The sequence below is a fragment of the Gavia stellata genome, unplaced genomic scaffold (assembly GCF_030936135.1).
Source record: "Gavia stellata isolate bGavSte3 unplaced genomic scaffold, bGavSte3.hap2 HAP2_SCAFFOLD_34, whole genome shotgun sequence".
In the NCBI taxonomy this organism is placed as follows: domain Eukaryota; kingdom Metazoa; phylum Chordata; class Aves; order Gaviiformes; family Gaviidae; genus Gavia; species Gavia stellata.
In genome coordinates, this window is record NW_026776320.1 from 4,254,413 (window position 1) to 4,271,526 (window position 17,114).

Sequence of the window (17,114 nt, forward strand, 5' to 3'; positions counted from 1 at the left end):
GGCCCATGTGAACCTCATGAGTGGGCACGGTGGTGTTGGTTGATGGTTGGACTTGATGATCTTACAGGTCTTTTCCAACCTTAGTGATTCTGTGATTCTGTGAGATTCGCCAAGACCAAGTGCAAGGTCCTGCACTCGGGTCCAGGCAATCCCCAGTATCAGTACAGACTGGGGGATGTAAAATGGGCCACAAAAATGGTCAGAGTGCTGGAACACCTTCCCTGTGAAGAAAGGCTGAGAGAGTTGGGGTTGCTCAGCCTGGAGAAGGCTCCAGGGAAGACTTCATTGCAGCCTTTCAATATATAAAGAGGGCTTAAACAGAAAGAGGGAGATTTAGATTAGATAGAAGGAAGAAATTTCTAATGGTGAGGGTGGTGAGACCCTGGAACAGGTTGCCCAGAGACGCTGTGGCTGTCCCATCCCTGGAAATGTTCAAGGTTATGTTGGACAGGGCTTTGAGCAACCTGATCTAGCGAAAGATGTCCCTGCCCATGGCAGGGGGATTGGACTAGATGATCTTTACAGGTCCCTTCCAAACCAAACCATTCTGTGGTTCTATGATTCTACGCAAAACTACTATGTGATACAGTTTTTAAAAGGAGAGGAACAGAAATTTGAGGTGAGACATCCTTTAAGGCAGAAATCAGGTCTCAAAACTTAATCAGTGCATTTTTAACATTCTTACTAAAAAACCAAGCTGCTACTAGATCAAAAAATTAACTTATAGAAACAAGTATTAAAAGAAATACCTGATGTTTTTTTAAAAGTTCACATATTATTACTGATGTCAGTAACTCATATGCTTTTGCCTAAATACCAGGTACAATTACTCACACATGCAAACACTTCTGATTTTGGACTCTAAAGTAAGTCTGATGTTTAAGGTAGAATTGCACTTTATATATTTTTATATAGCCTATAGTAAAAGCCTGGAAGAGTCAAGAAACTTACCATTATGCCACCAACTACACGACACCAGGTGTCAGAATTAGAGTTTTAGCTTACCGTCACATTAAAGGTATATGACATGCAATCAGATTCTAGTTTACCCTCCTCTTTCCAAATAAAACCTAAACGTTCAGCTGCAGTTCTGATTTCTCCCTGCTTTATACTGTATTTTTGCAAATGTTCTTTCGTGCTGAAGGGCCCAACCCCTGGTGCTCAGGGGTTAATTGGAAAGCATTTGACCCCTCAGAGGCATTCAGGCAGATTTCTTGAAAGGAGAATGGCAATCACACGCTGTCAGCTTTGATTTCATTAAATGCAAAACTGACTATGTAAGGATTTACGTTACACAAAAGGTAGATTTCTACCCCCGAAGAGTAATTTTGGTTGCTAGTCAAACTTCTTCCCTGCTTCCCCCTGGGAAGAAAGTCTGTGGAGAAAAGCATTGCACAGATCACAAGAAAGGCAGGAGAGTTCCTGGAAGAACATTTCCCACTAGTGTGGGACGTGTCTGAACCGTTTGTTTAAAAAAAGCATGACCCAGAGGCTTGTAAGCAACATGTGGACAGAATGTAATTAATCAGGAGTGAAAACTAAGGTAGAATTCTTCTGCTCTCTCTCGTCTTCCACCTCAGAACAGCAATGGGAAGAGATCACTGCACTAGATGTCGTCGTGGTACTCCCCGTACTTTGCTGTGACAGGTTCCTCAAGATGAACTGCTGCACCACCCATTAAGGCAAATGCTGGGTACATTATGCCAGAGCAGTCCACCTCGCACTCATAAAGGCATTTCATACGGCCTGCGTCGTAGAACCCCACCTTGCCTTTGTCACAGTCGAGGCAGATGCCCAAGCACGATGGCAGGGGAAGGATTCTGCTCGCTGGATCCTTGGGGGCAGCAGGTGTTGTGGGGATAAAGAACTTCTTCATGCCTAAAGTGACCAGTGTGAAAGGCTGTGGTGAGTCAAAGAAGGCATCTTCACTCCCACTGTCATGACCACTGTCTTGCTCGTATCTAGAACAGAAAAACAACCATTTGCTTTTGTCAAATTCTGAAGGGGGATCAGTGATGTGAACTGGAGAAAACATTTTTGTAAGACAAGAAACACCACATGGTCACCTGCAAAACCTTGTGGGGTAAAAATATACCTAAGCCAGGAGGGAAGACGCATTTAGTAGATGGAGAACACTCACTTGGGCCACTTCAGACAATAAATAACAGCTAAACGCTAACGAGGACAAGACCACAGAAGGCTTTACTAAGGAGCGGATGTATCTAAATGTACTCATGCTAGGTAATCATTAATGAACCTACAGGTATAGCAAATTAGTTAACTTGAAAAGTAATTTAGCGACTATGACTAATGATTACAGACAAGGTATGTTTAACTTCATTTACATAATGTTAAATGACACGAGTAAATACATTTAACATGACTGTTGTCCTATGAGTTTTCCTCACCACTGCTGTATTACGTTGTCTTTAAAATTCACAACACAAAAAGTAGTGGTTTAAGTTTTTGGTTTGGTGGTTTGGTTGTTTTTAAAGTGCTCTGCCTGGAGGTTTCCATGAACCCCTGTTTCCCAGCTGGTTACTGGGGAAAGTTTGCGGCCAGATTTGTTCAGTCTACATGCTTTTGCCCCCTACTTCTGTCACCAGATGAAGACACACTGGAGAAGCACACATTCTTCTGTGCCGACAATCCCTAGCTAGGTTTGCATTTTTGGGATGTCTGGGGGGAGATTGGATTTGTGTCAGCCAAAGTTTTCCAGGTATTTGTGTGGATAAGGAAAAAGAAATCAGGAAATCAGGATCTAATTTCTCACTTTGCAAAAAGCCTCCGTCTGGCTTTAAGCAGCTCAAGACACAGGCGTTCTTACACTTTCAGTATGTTACACAGGAGGAAGCTGATACATTTTTTACATTCCTGAAAAAGTTAAGAGTCCTCAGGAGATAGCTTCCCAGCCTGCAGTTCCTAGACACATCCAGGCTTACTACAACCATACTTCAGAGCTGAAATCTTTTTATTGGTTTGTCCACTGTACTTTGGCTTGGGAACAGTAGCACTCCAGTACCATATGCAAGTGTATAGCCTGGGATAAGCCAGTGACTTGGAATCCACCGTGACGCAAGCTACAGCAAAGATACACAGATACACACAGTGAACATTGTACCTCTGAATGGCTGCCAAACCTAGTATGCTAAGGAAATTAAGGCAGAGTCTTACTATTGACAATTAAACATTGCTTCAATCTTGCAAGTGATGCTTTTTTTTTACCTTCTTGCTTTAACTGGCACATCTTGACATCTATAGGAACCTCCTTTCTTTCCCAAAAAGAATGAAAATAGGACTCTGGATAATTACAACACCTTTCTGCTAATAGCAGGGGATGAACAGGACAACCTGCTTACAGCATATCCTTCAAGCTACTTTCCACTAGTTAGGTTCACCTTGTGTACTAATTGCGACCAGACTCACTCTTAACTTATTTTTTAAAAAGCCATCTCCTTATATAAAACATGTATTGAGCAAGAGTCTGCAATTTACCTTGGGCTGGTCACATCATGGGTATTATGGAACAATTTCTGTATCTGGTTGCTAGAAACAACTCCCACTTTCACCAGGTATGAATAGGCTTCCACACGAAAAGCCCAGACGTGCTTCCCTTTGGCAATCCCAGTGTCGCCAATGATGTAATCCAGGGTTGTGTAGCATCCGACCTGCATGCGCTCAGATCCCAGCAGTAGAGGAAATCCAGCCCTGCTTTCCACAGAGGTTCTTCCTGGGTTCAGCAGGAGATGTTCACTGTTGTACCCACATTTGTCATCAAAAAGAAAACTGAAAACTGAAAAACAGTATCCAAAAAAATTTCCTCTTAGTTAAGTATTTGGCCTTCTGTGCTTATAAACTACATTTTAAGTCATGCTGGCATCAGAATTTCTCACTTTATAAGGCTACCGGGAACGTCATGCAAGCTAAAACGGTCTCAGCATGCCACCTACTTAACCTGTTTGTTAACAGTGCTTCTAAACATTTACGCAACCGGTAACAGTAGAGTAGAAGTCTGGGAACTACTGGAAACCACCTACAGCTCTTAACACTGACAGACACAGATTCAACACCTTGTGGACATAAGAAAACCCAATACCTGGAGCTGGAGGCGTACGCAAAATAACTTCTCGGCTCCAAGGGCTACAGGTGGACCCTTTATATCCTCGAACTCTAAAGGCATAGGAGCTGTCATCATCAAGATCAGATATTACTTTGCTCTTGCTGCAAACTTTGATCTCCTGCCACGTCGCACTCTCCTCTTCTCTATTAAGCTTACGATACTCAAGAACATAGATATCAGCTGAGTCTGTCTTCCCAGGGCATTCCCAGCTGATCAGAGCTTTGTTGTACATTCTGCTCTGCTCTTCATTGATTTCTGGTATTTCTAGACCTGGAATGCCAGAGATTCAGGAGAAAAAAACCCTCAAATTCAGATATATGTTGTTTTAGAATTAACCATACAAGCCCTTTGTTGAGTGGCTATAGCACTTGGGGGGGGTGGGGGTGGGGGCAGAAATCTGACTCAATCAGTTAAAGAGTACAGATGAGGATGGTTCCATTCATGCACTTACATAAATCCCTTACTTTCTGTTTTTACTTCGAAAGTTGTATTGTTTATTTTTGCTGGCAGCTAAAAAAGCATCTAAAAGCCTATTCTTTTCTGTCATGTTAACAAAAAGCTTCTAGGAAGACCTAGTATTCCTTAACTACAACGTTTTGGAAGCCAATGTAAACTGGTACTGAATGCAACGGCATCTTAGCTTCTTTTTCAAAGCTGAAGCTAGCATTGCTGCCAGGTAATGCCTTGTGGATCACAGAGACAGAAGGGACAATGCAAGTCACAAGACTGAGTTCTGCAGCTGCAGCCCTGCATAAGTTTTGCCTCTTTCCAGAGAAGCCCTTCAAGTCGTAACTTGAGAAAGACCTGATGCTCTCGCAATTTACCATTGGAATGGAAGGACAAGTCACCAAGGATCTCTTCTTGCTTAGCTATGTCCACCACAAAGTCTTCAAAAGTAGTTTCAGCTGCTGGCCTGAAGCTCTTCAGAGATTCAGTAGCTTTTTGGATTCTGAAAGCACAGAAGCAAAGGGATGGCAGAACAGAGAAAAGGGAATTCACATGTGTGCATTCCTTAAACTAAAAATGCTAGGTTTTGCTTTATAAAAAGTGCTGTTTTCATGTACTTACTGATGTCTCCCAGAAATTTCTGTCTCTCTAGACAGAATTCAAATGCAAAATTTAAGGGCTTTTGTACAGCAGTGTAAAGGTATCAGTGTAAAGATAATGAAGAGGTAATCGTTCAGCTGGTAGAGCATTTTAACAATTTGGGGCATTATGTTCAAAGAACACAATAGATGTGAAGCGCTAATGGAGAACAGCTATTAAGATCAAAGACTTTAAAGCCAGAAGAGACCTGTTAGATTAACTTGCAAATACCCGATACAATCTCTGAGCCAAGGAATGTGTCAGTGAGCTGAATGGGCTACCCTTCCAGTGCAGTCCTACTGAACAAGGCCACGTGTTGTCACAGGACAGAGCCCCTCCTGACTGCTGTTTCTTAACGCACACTGTAATGTAGCAATTTCTACTGAACGGTACTGGGACCATCTCTGAGCCTTTGCAATACAAGGTACTGCATTCAGTACTTTGCTAGCAGGTGTCAAAAGAATATGACTGACCAGACATCCTGGAACAGTATCTGTACTTCAAACAGAAGATAATTAAGATACCTGTCATGAAGCTGTTTTGCTGTTTGAACAAAACAAGATGGATCAGTTTCTTTAAGCACCTCTTGAGCATATCCTACAAGGCCATTATTTTCCAGGAGCCCTTGATATTCCTCTGCTTGCGTTTGCAATTTTTCCAGCCTTAAATTCTTAGAAGTTTCAATTGCCCTAAGAGCTGCGGACTTCTTCTCTTCTAGGACATGAGATAATTTCTCAAAGCTCTGAGATGCTTCTTCTTTAGCTCGTTCACTGTTGCACTAGGAGGGAACAAAAGACATTTTAGACAGATTCCACAGCACTGTGGCTGTGTACAGAAACATACCTCAAGTTGTTCAAGGTATCACAGCAATCTAGTCATCCATTTGACAGACAAGACTAATGAGCTTTGTTATGCCCATCAGCACTGAAAATGTGATCAGCACTGCACCCAAGCTAGTGAGCGTTTACTGGATCAACACAGAGAACGAAGAGCAGGAAAGTATTCCTCTGATTATGTCTTGAGTTACGCATAGCACGTGTCTAAACAGCTCATGGAAAAGCACTGTAGAAACAGGTCAGTTTCTGAAGTCTTCATGCCCAAGAGCTAGGTGCTCCTCCACCTTCCCCAACCACACTGAGATGGGGGTCCAGCCCAGCTTCTCACATATGCCCTCAGAACTGTAGGGTCACCTCTAACTAGTGCCCTGGATAAAAGGAACTACAAAGCACAGAGACAATCTTTATCAAGATACAGGCAGGGCCAGGAGCTCCTGCAATTTCTGCCATTGTGTTTTTCAGCTTGTACGTGAGCTCCCAGCTCTGACTCTTCTGCAGGGAGATTTGACTCTTCATTCTGACTTTATTGCAACATCCTCAAGGCGGCAAACAGCCAGTGTAAATTGTGAAGCACCGTTAATACACAAGAGCTGTAAGTCTAACCCACCTCTCTTTGATTAAGGTATCAAACAAGCTTTCTTTCAATTAAATTTACAGCAGCACCCAAAACTTAACTTCCCTCTGTATGTTGCCCATATTTCCAACACTGTCAGGATTAGGTCTTACCATTTGTGATTCAGGACTAACACAAACTGTTCAGAAATTGTTTTACTGGCTAACTGAAAAAAGCCAAAGGATTTGAAACACTTCAGTGAAAACAGTTTGAGTCTCTGCTGTGTCCCTGCAAGGGCTATCCCCAGCCAACACGGAAGACACTCTTACCTCTGTTTCTTTCAGCAGCAGATCCAGCTGTGTGATGTGAGCTTTCACCTGGCTCTCCTTACTGATGAGGTACTCAATATCTTTTGAAAGCTTCTCCTGTGAAAACAAAACAGCGAGCTAGCAGAAGAAGGGTATCCCACCCAAACCGACAACCAGCACAGGCAGGTCATCCAGCTAGCACTCGCTTTATCTAGTTACAAGGACAACAGCCTGCCACCAGTTATGAGCAGCAACCCTGCGGAGAATTGCTCAGTGACCCGCAATGACTGCACAGGGACATCAGGCCACTGATGTGGGCAGGACTGGGGGCACAGCCTCTAAGGACAAGAGGTAACAGCCTCTAAGGACAAGAGGTAACAGCCTCAGCTGGCTCAGTCTTCCCCAGCCACAAGTGCCACCTTCTCTTAGGCTAGGAACATGAGGCTTCAGGACGTTACTAAAACTTACAGAAAAGCCACGTTAGTTATTAACTCGTTTGTAGTAAGATTTGCTAGAAGAATGAGTGGTTCAAAGCATGAACTTAGGAGTGTCTCTGCATTTCCTGACTTGCAAGAGTTAACAGCTGTACAGGAAAAGCCTTGCAAACAGGCAAGGAGGCCAAAGAGCACAAGGCAGGCTGGTCTGGTCTTCCCCCCCACCCCCCCCCCCCCCCTTTTTTTTTTTCTTGTGAGCAAGAGAGGAAGAGAAGGAAGAAGAGGAGGTAGAAGCAATCATTCTTTAACAACAAAGCAATGTTTGCAAGTCTTCCCTGTTGTACTGCGAATTAACAGCTATGCAACTTCAGAAACATACAAAGTCCCAACAGATACTTCCAATGCAAATTTTTCAGGAGTGCTTCTGAAGTATCAGCTAATCCAAGCCACAAGGACACTTACCTGAAAAAAGCTAGATTGTAAAGTATAAACTGCTTAAACCTTTTGCATTGGTCAGTACTGCTATACTTTAGTTGGCTAAAACAAGGTGGAAGGACTTTTAAGAGGTTATGTTTCAAGCCTCATAGAAAATACAGTTTCTCAGAAGTGCGCTATGTCACACTAATATAGATATTAACAGATGTTGCACAACAGCATGCCTCATGACTGGTTCAGTGTCCTCTAAACACACATCCTGGCTTCCTGCCACAGGGAGTTTGCCCTTACACCAGAAGCTCAGTACTTTTCCCCTTCTTAAGGCCAGGTCCAACAATATTTACTTTTACCTTAAGGGTTTTGTAGGCAGTGCTCATGGTTGTTACTCTATGGTTTGCATGACATCCACCCAGTTTACAAAGATGACAAACAGGCCTTCTGCAGATTTCACAGTACATGTTTACCCTCTCCATTTCATGTTCTGGACACATCAAAATCTGAAAAAAAAAGAGAGCAGAGAGAATGCAGGTGTACTTCCAAAAACTGAGGTGCTCAACAAACCATCAAAACACTAAATCACCCCACAGCAGCATCTGATTTCATCAGTGGATTTTTTATATTCAGTTTATCTTCCACCTTTTATATTTGTCTATGCCAGTGAAAGCCAGCAGATGAACACACACAGTTTCACGAGGTTCACAGTGAGTAAACCTGTAGCGATGTCTGTGTACACATCATGTAGCCTCCATACTGCAATCAACCATTTTGCTAATCCCTGAAGCTGTTTGCGTGCCTCAAGCTCCCTACACTCCTGTTCAGAGCTGTAAATGCAATATATAACACAGCCACGCTGTCAAATTTAACTGTGTCCATGCCAGCATCTCTTGAAACAACTACGAACTGTCTTAAGGCAGGAGTTGACATAATACTGTAATGATTTAAATTTAAGCTAGACTCTGATCAGCCACATAGCCATTGCTCTTGGAGCAACAGATGAAATGCAGCCACACCACCATTCACAGTCATTTTAAAGATAAAAGGCTCCAGTGTTTCATTTTTTCTGTCTGACTCCAATTACAAGTTGTTCATGCTGAGCGTTAATTCCAGTACCAGCTTAAACAGCATTGCGAAAAAGCTGGTGTTTGCTAAAAGTAATCTTTCAAAAATTGAACACGTTGAAGTAACTGCTCGAAGAGGCAAAAAAAGTGCTGCTCAACTCCAAGCTCAAGCAACAGATAAAACCGTCTAAAAGGGGGTGGGTGGGGGTGGGTGGGTGTGCTTGTGCACATGTGTGCGTGTGTGTTTTAAAAAAAAAGAAATGCTTTGCCTCATTCCAGAGCACTGAAAGACATTTGGGTCCATCTACTCCATGTTACCAAAGAGAAGCTCTTGAGAAAGCTTTTCAGTGTCATGTCAAGGAGGAGAACACGACATCAGTGCCAACAGTCAAGCTTTAAAAGCATCATCTTTTAACACATGCACACACATACAAGAAAGGACAGGAAAGGGCTCAAAAATAGAAGTGAGTAGCATAAATATGGACACACTAAGCTAAAATTGCAAACCATCTCTGAAACCAACTATCCCATTGTCATTGACTGCTGGATTTGGGGGGAGGTGTGAGGAGAGAAGGAAACTTCCAGGAGAATCATCTGTGCAGGCAGACATGTTCAAAACTGCAGTCATGCTGTCAGCAAGAACAAAAGCTTATGGTTCACTCAATGAATAACAGCAATAGTCAAAAAAGGAACAACGGTCCCAAAAAGCAACTACCATTGCACAGATATGTCTGAAGCTATATGCAAATGCTGCAACCCAAATTCTGTAAGATACGGGATACTTACCTTGGGTCTGAAGTTGGTGGTTGGTCCTACATGTTTATGTTGGGCTTTCACAGTTCCCCAAGGATGGTGTATTTTGAAACATTCGTTGCAATAGCTTGCCCTGCAGTCCATGCAGCTCTTTGTGGCCTCTTGAGGTGGAGGTTTGCAGAAATCGCACATAATAGCAATGGCTGCCCTGGCTGCCTGTCTGTATCTTTCCACAATGGTTTCCAAAGTAAAGTTGCGAAATAAGCCATTGATGCCACGTTCTCCGAGATCAGTATCCCGCTGGCAACCCGGACAAGGAAACAGACTCGATCTAGGAGTCAGTGAATTACGTTTTCTGCCTGTGTAGACACCAAATCCTGATTTAGGAGGAGTGTAAACAGAAGAGGTTTAGATTTTAAAGGGAGAAGCACAGGAATTTATGAACCAATTTCAAACTATCGTAGCACATCATCCAAACCAGTACAATACCAATTCATATGCACTCTGCCAAGCCAAAGAGAATACATTTGCCATGACAAGGTAGTGTAATGTCTGAGTTCAGGGGGCATTACAAACTACTACTCTAAAACTTAATTCTACGGTAAGGTTAATTTAGCTATTCCAATCCTATCTTCTTCGTCTAGTTTTGCATGCACTCAAGCCGCAGCCTTTCAAAAGACTAAACACAAAACCTTCCGGAAACCAGTTGGTTTTAGGCTAACTGGCTGCCCACATAGAGAGCAACAGCTTCGTAACACGCTGAAGTGTAAGATGTCTATTCCCAGAGTGAGACTGGTTATTCCCAGACAAATATAGCCAACTTGGAGCTCCCTGAAGTTTGCTTTGGCCGAGTCAAACTTACCTGGCTTACCCCAAGAGGCATCATAAAAATCTAAAGAGGAAAACAAGAGAACTAGATATCACCAGTACGAAATCTCAGCCAAATCATTCAGTCCAAATACGTAGAGGCTTACTTGGCCCTTGCTGAACGGCCTTGATAAAGGAGGGCTGCTAAGTAAGCCCCGCACACCAAAGGGGATGCTGAGACGGTTATGTCTGAGAGATTCCTCTACCTTGAACTGGGGAACCACAGATCTGCATGGTTACACAAGGGTACAGCTTATCTCTTTTCATTTCAAAAGGGGACAGTAGAGAAGCTGCACTCCTACGAAACAGCTATGCACAAATTTCCCCTCTTCTCCAAAATAAAGTGATCCAAGGCTCAAGTCAAGTCGCAAGCCTAGGGATTCTTTGGAGCCTGTTCCAGGGGATGGCTCACACAGACCCAAAAACTATTTACAGGGTAACATTCTTGAGGCTATCAAACAGAGAGTGCATCCCCATGTCTCACTCATGAACCCACAGGGCACAACTATCAAAATTAGTCCTTTATGTATTACTGAAGCAGGTGAAGCCAGTGTTTAGGCTTAACATGTATCCTCTCAGCCTCCCCTTACAAAGAAATAAAAAACCATTCTCTCGAGCTGGAGCATGGTTTTAAGATCCCCTTGAGATGACTGCATGTTGGTATAACTAATTTGTAAATAGAGGTATGACTTCAAGCTGAATTCTTAGTGTTGAAATTGGTTCTTCTTCAGAAAGTGAAATTTGGTCCCATCTGTATTTAGTGAGGATCTTCCCATCAGAAATGTTGATGCTTCATTTCTTTTTGAAGTGTCCTTTGATGCTATCCAAAAGACACTTGCCTTGTGTCACTCTTCTGTGGGTGCTTCACCCAACAATCCAAAACCTCCCTACCTCTCACGCCCTTTCCAGTCTCTTTAAAAAAACAAACCAACACTCCTGTAAGAAACTAGTTCCTTTAAAAAATCTTCAAAATGTACCCCATGGTAGTTATGCATCACTATCAGCTAAGAAGCCACAACCAGAGCATGAATAAATGTCAGTCTCAAACTCAGCTGGTCTCATGCTTTTCTGTAGGTTCTGAGCAGAACAGCTAGACTGCATTAACAGAACAGTATGGGTGACATCTAGTAGCATCTAAATGTCAGGTTCCCAAGGGAGCTCTGCCTCCTCTGTGCACAGCGTGGACGGTGCCACAGCACTGCCTGCGCACCCCATCATGCTAGATCACTATTTCTACTGCCCGACAGAGAGCAAGCTGGAGGGCAGCTTTCCACGGAAGATTAAGGATTACCTCCTTACTTACACTGCTGAAAGCAGCATGGGGGGCCTGGTCCCCACGCACAGCCTGTCTGATACTGACACACTTGGCAAGCCACAGTTCTCACAAGGAGGTCAGGTCACCCACGGTGCGCCCACCACTCCTTAGGCACCCAACCTGGTGCCCTGATGTCCACGTTGTAAAACCATGTAGTGGACAGCTGCAGCGGAAACCGGTGACCGCTTCAGTCCATGCATACAATGCCGTGACAGAACATCATGCTTACTGAGGAAAAAAGGGACTAGACTTGGATTTGGGAGATGGCAGTCACCAGTGGGCTCTCTTCATTCAAACTTCACATAACGCTGCAGGTAGAGAGAGCTGAGAAAGCAGCTGAAATGTATGCAGAGCTAAACAGTGATTGTGGGGCTGTGCACCCCATATCCAGAAAACAGGACTGTAATGAAGACAACTAGTTATTTCGTTTGGGGATTCCCTCAAATGATGCAAGCCTCAACCTGCCAAGCTACAGCAAACACAGCATTTGCTTATCAAACTGATCCTGAAAGAGTACCAGTACTAACAACTCAAGAGTTGTTTAAAAGAAGTGGGTGAAATAAAATATTTGAGCTTTGAAAACTGGGAAGGGGATGATGAACGTTAGTAACATACGAAATACAAGACACAGCTTTAGGGTTTGTCTTGTGGGCGACTCTTCCAGATCACTGCGGACTGCGGTTTTAAAGTGGACAGTTACGTCAGAAGGAAGCCTAAAAGCCAAGATGAGGTTTCTTTCAAGAAGTACTTTCGATGTATCTGTGTAAAAGAACAACTCATCTGTGGATTACACAACAGCTGTAAGAATCTTTCTAGTGTGACATCACAAAGAGCATGAGGAGTGCTCCTTAAAGCTTCCAGAGCAGACCACACTGGAAGAGGCGGTTAGCGCAGTCTTCTTACAGTCATCTGTCTCCCAATTCTGCAACCGTGCAATAACCATCATCTATGGAAAATGATTTATTGTAAGCGTAATGAATTGGGTAGGACAAAACCATCATTTGCAAAGTCTGCAGAGGCTCAGAAGGAAGTCGAACTACTCAATTTAGGCTGGCCGAAACCTGAGAGAACCACCTCAACAGGCAATAAAACTGCTGAAATCTACACCTCAACATCGACGCTATTGAACATGATGCTACTGCATCTCAATGTAACTGAAATACAGGAATAAACAAATACAATGGTTACAGAGATTTACAGGATGCCACAAAGACTGATCTATTATATATGAAATAGAGTGCACTGTCCTTAAAAATATTCCCATTGTTCTCGCCACAGAATGAACAAGACTCGCACTATCCCTAAGTCATCTCTTTAACTGCATCAGGAGTACCGGGAAGACATTTTACCAATGCAGACGCAATTCGGCTCAAGTCAGTCAAACACATAAAATAAGGAAAACACGCAAAAATTCCGATACGTACCTGATCTACTAATCCTGTCCATGCTGGAAGAAGAGCTTTGAATTTGAGGGCTACTCTGATTAGAGGATTCAGAGCCTCCATCAGCGAAAGAGTCTTCAAATGCAGAGAGTATTTCTTTCACACATTTGTGACAGACATTGTGCTGGCAAGGAAGGATCAGTGGATGGGTAAATAATTCCTTGCATGCTGGGCAGATGAGCTCTCTTTCGATACCCTTAATGGTAACCTTCATGACAGAAAGAGGGAAAAACAAGTGTAAGTGCAGAAAACGTGAGCCAGCAAGACTTAGTGCACAGCTGTATGTCTGTATGTCACAAAAGCCCAGCTCTCTAGAATAATCGTTCTATTCTAGAATCGCACATTCTAGCTGGTTTGAGGCATTCCGCTGGTTAACGCTGCAAACAAATCTCAATTAACATTTATGAAAGCACTGACAACATTCCTTTCAACTGAAATGAACACCGCCACTAGGCAAACTCGGTTCATCTTTAGGTCATGTCTGCCTTGCAGGGGAGGAAAGGAGAGGAGGGGAGTAGTCTTAATTCCACTCAAGGACCTAGTGAAACGAAAGCAACCATACTTCTTAACAATAGGAATCCATATGTTTAACTCAGCTCGCTCGCTCGCTTTTCAAGAAGGGGGGGTGGGGGAGGGAGAAAAAAGAAATTAAGTGTCAGACTGGTTAAACAACAGGCTTTCCCACCGTGTAATCCACATTTAAGCACTGGAACTGCCTTGACTTCGTTAGGCTAATAGTTCCAGTCCGGAACATTATCTGTTTGTTTATTTTTTTCCTGCACAAAGAGCCGCCCGTGGATCTGTGCAGCTCTTCAGTAATTTAATGACCCCACAGCCATCTGGCACTGCGCTCCGCTCCTGCTCTGACAGTATTGGCTTCGGCTATGTTCACTGAGGGAAGTGTTATATGGATTTTTCAAACATCATCAAGAGGAAAAGACTACTTTTTCAGAAGCATAATATATCACCTACTACTGTTGGGGTCTTTCCCATGCTGTTCTACTGGGTTTATAAAATACCTTACGAGCAGCAACTCTTTTGCTCAGCAACGTGTCTGTAAGATCCTGCCCCAAAAAATCATCAGAAATTGAGACATATTTGGGGCATCATGAGTCATAAAAGGTATACCGTCGAGGTTGGGAGCAAATTTGGGGAGTGAGTGAGACTATTTTTACTTATTACCTCGCATTTGGCACAGCTGGATGGGTCATATGGCAGCTGATGCAGTCACCATGCACATTACCTTTTAAAAACTTGACAGCTACGATGTGGTTACCCTTAAAAAGCATTCCTCTCCTTTTCCTCTTCCCCCTCCCTCTGCCACTGTGCTCCTGAAACAGCTACCTGGATCTGCCAGAAGGATGGAGAAATTCAGTCAAGATCTTGTTTGCAGGGAAAATTCCGTGTCCAAACCCCAGTATCCCTTCATGCAAATGGCAAACAGACAAGAACAAGATAGTACTCCTCTTTGATCTTCTACAAATGTACCCCTTTGATTCATATCTAAAGACAGAATAATAGAATATGGTGCTCTAGGTACAGGGCTCTTCTCTTTTTCAGGACAGGTCTTTTTTAGTTTTTCTGCACCTAGACAACAAGTTTCTGAGGAACTTACTAACTTGGGCACCTTCCGCCGTTTGAGATTGTCTTGCACATTCTGCTTCCTGTCATTTTGAGTTCCTCCTGTTCCTATTCCGGTCATTGCACTGTGTTTTGGCAGCTGTTTTCTGACAATCTCCTTTGCCTCAGGAGCAGCAGAGGTATGCTGGTCTTAAAAAAAAAATAAAAAAATCTTGCCTGCACATTAGACTTCACATAGGGTAGACCTCAAACAAATGCTTCTCCCATATTTTTCCCTATCTTTCTGTGTACTTTAAAAGCATTTGTTTGGATACAGACTCAAATAAGTGGGAGAGCTGAGCATTGCATTTGCAGTGAGCTCAGTAAATGGTTTAGATCAAAGTAATCTTCTGCAAAAATATGTGCACCTTTGCTCTGGAACAATTTTTGAGTTTTATGCTGTTGATCCTGGGAGAAGCACCTGAAAATCCAATGGCTAACGACATGTATGAGTGTTCATCTTGTATTGCGGCAGCCACCACGATGACAGTCTCGGGAACCTACCTGAGCTGGTGTGGTAGGACCCAATTTCTGTCAGTTGAAATGTTTTTGCTGTAATTAAGCCTATGTTCAGAAGCAGTCTCAAGTACGTGACATGCTGAGGAAGAACGTGCAGCTTCTTTCAGGTTCTTGTTTCCACCAGGTCGGTTCCCCGTTCGGGTTCCCTGTGTGGCGTTGCAATGGCTGTGTCAGTGTGGTGGAGGGAGGTGCGTGGGGTAGAGAGAAGGCGGGAGTAAGGGCTCTTAAACCCAGCTTCTGCAGAGCTGTTGCTGTATGTGTAAGTGCATCCACCTCCCAGAGGTGACGTGTTGTACTCAGCAGGGGTGGGGTCAGCCCAGGGGAATCTGTACGAGAATTTGGCTTCTAGCCCCAGAAGCCCCATTTCTGAGCAACAGAGCTTATTGTTGTTCTGATTCAAAACAAAAGGTCATGTTGAGCAAATAAAAATATTTTCATTCAGGTTATCCTTATCTGCAAGGAAGTATTGTGGCAAAAAATCTTTCTTCCCTTTCATAGTGAGCTGAAAAATAATACCAGTTTGTTACAAATCTGCAATATAAAAACTCATGTATACACTGCATGTGGGTGAGCAGGCACTTCTTTATTGCAGCGCTGGACGCACAGGGGATCACTCCACCACGTGTGCGTGCCTAGTTTCTCTGCTACAAAAGTTATACACAATCAAAGTATACATATTCATCATATTTCCAGGAAACAATTAACATATTCATACGATTTCCGAGAACTCGTTAATATATGTAAAAGCTCGTGAGGCATGTGCCTTCAGGTACACAGGTGGTCGTCTAAGCTCCTCTGGTGGTCATCCATAGTCTTCCTCATGGTGTCCTTCAGTTGAACGCCATCTTTGCTCAGGTTGGTTGCAAAATCCCATTCTTGGAATCTTCTTAAGTTTTCCTCGGTTTCCTGACCAGGTCTACAACTTATCATTCTCTTGACAAGCAAATCCTGCCTATTCACAGTGCTACATTGTTCAGCAGTTAGTTTATGATGAAATCACAGATAAGTCATACCTCGTTACCTTCATACAGAATATATAAAATTTAATTTTTATTAATCGCTCTCTGGATTATACTATTCTATCAATATCCATCCTTAAAATAATCAATGGTTACTTCTATTAATATCTATTGATTGGCATTCTTGATATTTGAATCAAGATGGGAAAGGTAAGGAATTTTCCAAGCAGCATCATTGGTGCATATCAGGTCACATTGTCACAGGACTCAAACCAGACTTTTCTATTCAGTTCTTCATCGTTCCATCTCATTACTGTTAGTTCCTTAGTATGGAACAGCGACTCCCTGGTGAGGTTCCTATGGTTATTGTTTCTAAGGGAAAAATCCTAACATATGCATTTGTATTTTATTATTTTATTGATTAATCAAATTTAACCTTTCTATATGATTAATTCTTGATTTTTTTTAAAAAAAATCAGAGTATTTACAAAAGTTCCCCCTGTGAAAGTTTTGAAAATTATTTCAATACTTTCATTTTAATCAGTTAAGCTGATTATGTGCATCAAGTATAGATGCCAAACGAGTTAATCGATTCATCATCCTCCAATTTATGATATGTAGTATTACTGAGAAAACAAGACTGATCAAAATCAGTATCAGGAGAATAACGATGGGGTGGCATAACTTATTTAGGATGCCTGTAGCAGTAGGTGGCCATCCGAAAAGAGTGTCCCACCATTTATGTTCCGCACCTTTTCCACCCTCTCTAAAACACAGTGTATTTCTTCCACATTGTGATGAACAGTTAT

The 17,114-nt window shown here is 42.7% G+C and overlaps 1 protein-coding gene across 1 annotated transcript; it reads right to left on the minus strand.

Annotated features, from left to right (window-relative positions):
* Positions 1-1,606: 1,606 nt before the first annotated feature.
* Positions 1,607-13,412, minus strand: LOC132320887 (E3 ubiquitin-protein ligase TRIM36-like; the record flags this gene model as incomplete). Its single annotated transcript, XM_059834517.1, has 9 exons — positions 1,607-1,961; positions 3,496-3,793; positions 4,097-4,390; positions 4,945-5,069; positions 5,731-5,984; positions 6,925-7,020; positions 8,123-8,269; positions 9,617-9,938; positions 13,186-13,412. Coding segments are annotated over 9 exons (2,118 nt in total), but the record flags the coding sequence as incomplete, so codon positions are not given.
* Positions 13,413-17,114: the final 3,702 nt, after the last annotated feature.